This window comes from Geospiza fortis, unplaced genomic scaffold, assembly GCF_000277835.1.
Source record: "Geospiza fortis unplaced genomic scaffold, GeoFor_1.0 scaffold2, whole genome shotgun sequence".
NCBI classification, from domain to species: domain Eukaryota; kingdom Metazoa; phylum Chordata; class Aves; order Passeriformes; family Thraupidae; genus Geospiza; species Geospiza fortis.
The window spans coordinates 2,034,659-2,040,388 of NW_005054366.1; the positions used below are offsets into that span (position 1 = coordinate 2,034,659).

The 5,730-nt window shown below is 46.3% G+C and overlaps 1 protein-coding gene and 1 non-coding gene across 2 annotated transcripts in view; both read right to left on the reverse strand.

Moving 5' to 3' along the window:
- Window positions 1–5,724, reverse strand: part of TIPIN (TIMELESS interacting protein) — a 6,652-nt gene extending 928 nt beyond the window's left edge. Inside the window, exons 1-7 of the mRNA XM_014308350.2 lie at window positions 5,437–5,724; window positions 4,916–5,074; window positions 4,429–4,522; window positions 4,118–4,193; window positions 2,800–2,922; window positions 2,190–2,253; window positions 1–129 (exon numbers count right to left, since the gene is read on the reverse strand). The exon at window positions 1–129 is cut by the window's left edge and continues 36 nt beyond it. Coding sequence (XP_014163825.1) covers window positions 1–129; window positions 2,190–2,253; window positions 2,800–2,922; window positions 4,118–4,193; window positions 4,429–4,522; window positions 4,916–5,048 — 619 coding nt within the window. The 5' untranslated portion in view covers window positions 5,049–5,074; window positions 5,437–5,724. The remainder of the gene's footprint in view (window positions 130–2,189; window positions 2,254–2,799; window positions 2,923–4,117; window positions 4,194–4,428; window positions 4,523–4,915; window positions 5,075–5,436) is intronic.
- Window positions 1,184–1,318, reverse strand: LOC115948255. Its single transcript, XR_004082094.1, has one exon.
- Window positions 5,725–5,730: the final 6 nt, after the last annotated feature.

Below are 5,730 nucleotides of genomic sequence, written 5' to 3' on the forward strand. Positions count from 1 at the left end.
TCTTCATCCGCTCCTGCTGCTCCTCCGTCAGACTCGGCCCAGGCAGGGAACTCGGCTCCTCTGCACTGCCACAGTGGGAATGTGCATCTTCAGCAGCTGCATCCAGCCCATTGCTTGCCCCTTCTCCTTCTGGTTAAAAAGGAGGGGTGGCACGGGGAAGAGGGGCAGAATCAACACTTTAAATCCACAGAGATCCACAACACATCAGTCAAGAGACTGCTCCTCCGTCAGACTCGGCCCAGGCAGGGAACTCGGCTCCTCTGCACTGCCACAGTGGGAATGTGCATCTTCAGCAGCTGCATCCAGCCCATTGCTTGCCCCTTCTCCTTCTGGTTAAAAAGGAGGGGTGGCACGGGGAAGAGGGGCAGAATCAACACTTTAAATCCACAGAGATCCACAACACATCAGTCAAGAGACTATTCTGAAAGCATTTCTGTGTTCTACATTTTGTATTGACAGCTGAAGCTCATTCCATATTTTAATTTTAATGGGAAATTTTCTGCCTAGGCCCACATCCCCAATATTCAAAGGGCACAAGTGCTCAGAGCTCATACACACAACAATCAATGCCTGAGTGCAGAGACACAGCTCTGTGTACTGAGTTAGCAACAGCAGCTGTACTTGAAGGGTCAAAAGAGACAGGAAATGCAGGCAATCCTTAGGGCCAGGTAATATTCCTCCCAACACCACTAATAAAACACTGTCCTTTAGAAAGTGGCAGGAGTCCTACAGGAATTCCAACCTTTCAAGGCCAGGCTGTGTGGCACTAATTGAAGGTGTCCCTGGCCATGGCAGGGGATGGAACAGGATGGGTTTTAAGGTCCCTTCCCACCCAAACCAATCCAGGATTCTGTGAATCAGAAGTCTGAACACATTGAGTACTCAGCTCTGAGTTCAGTGTGCTCTATTACAGAGATATTTACTCGTCTGCCAGCACTCAAACATGCAAAGTGGAGGCAGTTCAGCCAGACAAACTTCACCCACCCACAGAGCAGCAGAGCACCCAAGGCCTCTGCACCACTTTAAGCCTGTGAATAGAAAGGAGAGCTGACAAAAAGGTTGGGTTGTTAATACAACACCCCAGCCTGAGGTTTTATTTCACATAGTTCCTCCCCTGAAGGCTGCAGCAGTGCCCTCAGTCCCCCAGCTGAGAGCAGCTCAGCTCCCAGCACGCTGGCAGGGCAGTGTGTGGAACCATCGCACAGAACAATCCCATCTCTCTGCAGACGCTGTCGGCAGGAACCACTCGTGTTGCTGTCCGTGGCTGCCTCTGGCTGCAGTGCAGCTCTCACACTGCAGCAGCAGGGAAGGCAGCCACGTGTCACCACTGCCCCAAGGGCACCCCAAAGCCCAGGCCAGCCCTTTGCACTCACAACTCCTCCACAACACCATTCCCAAGCGCTGCCTGGGCTGGAGGCTGAGGTTCACATAGAGACAAATGAGACAATGGGCAGATAATGCTCTCAGACAAACTGACAGCAGAAATGCAAAACCCTGCACAGATCCTTAGGAATGACAATGAAATTCCCTCCTTTCTGCTGCTGAAGTTTTTTTACAAGCTACCATGTGAACTCTACTTCCTCTTTAATTAAAAAACTGGTTTTGTCTAATTTCTATCTGATTGGAAGAGACTCTTGCCTTACATCCTCAGTAAGTGCTGGATTTTGATCCTCCTGGCAGAAGGAATTCTCCCAGAGCTGTGTGCCAGCTCTGACAGACACAGCAGTGCCCCCAGCACGAGCAGGCACTCTGCCTGAGGGACACCACCCCCTGACTGCACTGCAACTCTTCACAGAATAATCTGCATGCGTTTGTGACTCCTGCTTCAATAGGATCCAAGAGCTCTCGAGACTGCACTCATGTGAGAGTGCAACACAAACCTGTGTGCTCAATAATTGCACTTTTAGGGGTTTTTTTGGAAGAATATTTCTAACATTGCTGGTTAATCCCATTTTCTATCTCCTTTCAGCAGACCATGCAATTTTATTTATTTTTCCACACACATGTTCAAGTACCAGTTCAGTTGTGTCATCATAAGACTCACAGAAGCCTGGTTTTAAAGCAGAGACCTCTCACAAATTTCTTCTACACTAGAAAAGCCTATCATGATCATTCACTTCTGGGCAGTAAGAAGGGAAATAAATGATCTTAAGCACTGAAGTACTGAAGAAATAGCAGAGAGAGCATACCTTCATTATTTTTGAAGTCTTCGTGTAAAATAGGAAGATCAAGTCTAATCCGCTTGAGGCAGGTCTGCAGGTGGGACATTAAAAGACTGGTGTTTCATCTGCAGCAGGTTTTTATGTTCAACTTTGGGAGCATGGGAAAACCACAGCAATTTTACACTTTGTTACTCTGAAAAAACACTCTCAATTCCTGTCTATTTGACACACAGACCTTCAGTGCTGGGATCATCTTCCCAGTCCTTCATCTACCACCTAGCCAGGTAAAGCTGAATTCTTAATCAGTCTTCTTTTGCAGGTTCAAACATTAAAAACCAACCAACCAAAACTCAAACCCCCAGCCAATTCCAGCTGGTTAAGCAACTTGCTGTGGTTAATGATGGCCTGAAAATGCTGAAGCAAATTCTCTGGAGGATTATTTCAAATAAAGAAAGGTTGTATCTAAATATAAACATAAATACTAGACAAAGCTCTAAATTGAGAGAAATTTATTTAAATAACATTATACTTTTGAGCAGTATGCACAACCTAAGTCTTCTTTTGCTGCATAATTGATCCCCTAAACCTACTTCTTGCACTATTCCAAACACCATGAAGAGCTGACAGAAATACATACCTGAACTTCCTTTTTGTTTCCCAAAGACTCCACTACGTCAATAAAGTCCTCAAACTGCAGTTTTGGGAACAGTCTGTGAGCCCAGTGCTCCATATGTTGGATCAGTGTCTTCAGGTCCTCTGCCTGGAGCAGGAAAGACAGCACCCAGCTGCTAAAGCTGACAGGGAAGGGAGACTGCAGAGGGCAATGGGACAGCAGTTCCTGAACACACGGAGCCTCTGCAGCCTGAGAGTCTCTGCAAAATGTCAGCAGCACCAACGTGAGGGGAACCCTTCCCTCCTCCTCCCACAATCCATGTCAGTGGAAGCTCAGGCTGTGAGAACAGCACTGACACAAGTTCAGGGGAGCATCTGCATATCCTGCCAAACATCTGTACATCCTGAAGCATTGTCCTTAAACAATCAGGGCTGAACTCAGGCAGAAATAAATCCAGAGGGGCACAGCTGGCATTGATCCTGATGTTTAGAATGCAGATACATTAAATTAGGCTGATCTGGGAAAGGTTTTTGCACCTTTCAGCACTACTGCCCGGTTTCTTTGTGATCCAGTGGTAATGAGAACACATAAACCAGAGATGCACAGGTATCCTTGCAGTGTGCCAGGAGAATCATGGAATTGTTTGGGTTGGAAAAGTCCTCGAAGATCACAGAGTCCAGCCACTCCCCCAGCACTGCCAAGGCCACCACTAAAACATGTCCCCAAGTGTCACCTCTGAATGTCTTTTAAATCCTTCTGAGGACAATGACTCCACAGGACAGGCTGCCCAGGGCTGGACAACACTGCTGGTGAAGAAATTTCCCCTAATAACCAACCTAAACCTCCCTTGGCACAACTTGAGGCTGTTTCCTCTTGTCCTATTGTTTGTTACCTGGGAGAAGAGACTGACCCTCCCCTGTCTACAACCCACTCTATAATGATATGTAAAGGAAAATAAGCTCTGCATCTTGAAGTGCACCCAAAACAATCAGAAAGCTTGTAGAGAAAGTCCTGCTTTCTCTTTGCTCAAGTGCTATGTCACACTTTTTTAAAAAACCTTGGGATTCAAAACTCTGCTAGTATGGACAACACAAGAGTCACAGATGGGATATTCTACTTTTAGAGTTGAGGAAAAGAATTTTATGATCAAAAGATCGATTTTTTAAAAAGCATTTCATGTTTGTTTAAAGTTTGCAGCACCGAACTCCATCAGGGCTTGTCAGGTACTGCTGGGAAGCTGGCCAGCAAGAGTCCTATCAATGCTCCTCATATCAGAGGGGCAGTACTCTAGCAAATCTACATTCACCTCCCAGGAAACAAAACACAGCTCACCAGCTCTTACCTCGTGCCCTTTGCCCTTGAACTTGACATTGTCAAACATGTGTCTCAGAGCTGGGAGCCCTCTTTCTGAAGTTAACCTGGGAATAGGAAATGGGGGAGTTATTTGAAACCCACTTTCTTCTTTCAATTAACAAGTTAAAAAAAAAAAAACAAAGAAAGAAAAAACTCTCACATGTCTTGAAACAGCCTAAAGCCTGCATTCTTTCTGTTGATTACAAAGAACTCACACAAGTTTTAGAGGTACTTAAATCATTTTCTCCCACAGCCCTACATCAAACTCAGCACACAAAGAAATAGTCTGTACAAAGTTACCTTTGGGCATCTAATCTAGGCCTTGGTCTCTTTACTGCCTTCTGTGTGGTCACAGCAGAATCCTTTGTTCGGGACTGCTGGTTTCCATCTGGATCTGGGGAAGAAAACAGCATCATTTAAGTATTCAAAGTAATTGCTGTATATTTTAAGTTTCTACTTATATTTCTGATAAGTGCATTGAGAGTACATCCAACACTCTTATCTCTTCTAAAAGCCAAGTCATAAAGAGTAACTATAGATCACTGCTGTACAATTATTTGTAGCAACATTTTGTCAGAAGAGCTAGAGTTTTATGAAGAGTCCTTTCTGTACAAATTTTCATGGATTCTACAAAAATAAACTTTTCCCACAAGCTGGAAAGCATCTCGTGATTAACAATTTAAATTTACACTTTGTTTCCTGCCTATTTTAATGCACTGAAGTCCAACACCGCTAATTTCGATTGCAGGGCATTAAAATGGGATTTTTAGGGGTCCCAGGTGCTCACCTCCATTAGCCTGAGCCCATTCTGCATCGTCTCTTCCTGGAGAGGCAGGAGGGGGAAGAGGTGGGAATGTTTCGTCTTCTGTGTTCTCATAATCAGGAAGATCAAACAAGTTGTTCTCTAAAGGATCCAGCATTGCCACAAAGAAGCCTTCTTCCTCTCCTGCAGAAAACAACAAAAGCATTAAAAGAGAAGCAGCGAGGCTGCCACAGAAGCGGCTAAACGTCAATTATATACAACATTTACAGCTTTTTCAGGAAAATATCTGCCAACCAGATCGTCATACAAATTAAACAGCAGATACCATACAGATGATAACACGACCCAGCCTTGCTAAGCCGAATAAAATGAGGGTTTGTGATGTTCCAACTCGTCAAAGTTACTTGGGAGTGGCAGGAATTAACTAAAATAAGTGGATTCCTGACCACAGCCCTTATCCATGGAGCCGCGTGCTACTCACATCCCCCACCAAAGCCTCGGGACGTGGAGTGGCAATTCCCCAAATGTACAGCGTGCTCACCCACCCCGAAACGCGGTCTGGAGGAGGAGGAGTCCCCTTTTCCGGCTGCTCCAGGGAAGCTGACCCAGAGCCCCCGGCCGGAGCGGGCTGGGCTGAGGCGGCCGCAGGAATGGCTCTGTTTCTCTCCTTCAGGAGCGCTCTCCGGAGCGGCCCCGGGCTGAGGCGGTAGCAGCTGAGGCTCTGTTTCTCTGCTTCAGGAGCGCTCTCCGGAGCGGCCCCGGGCTGAGGCAGTAGCAGGTAAAGCTCTGTGTCGCGGTTTCTCTTTTCTCCGCTTCAGGAGCGGCTCCGGCCGGAGCGG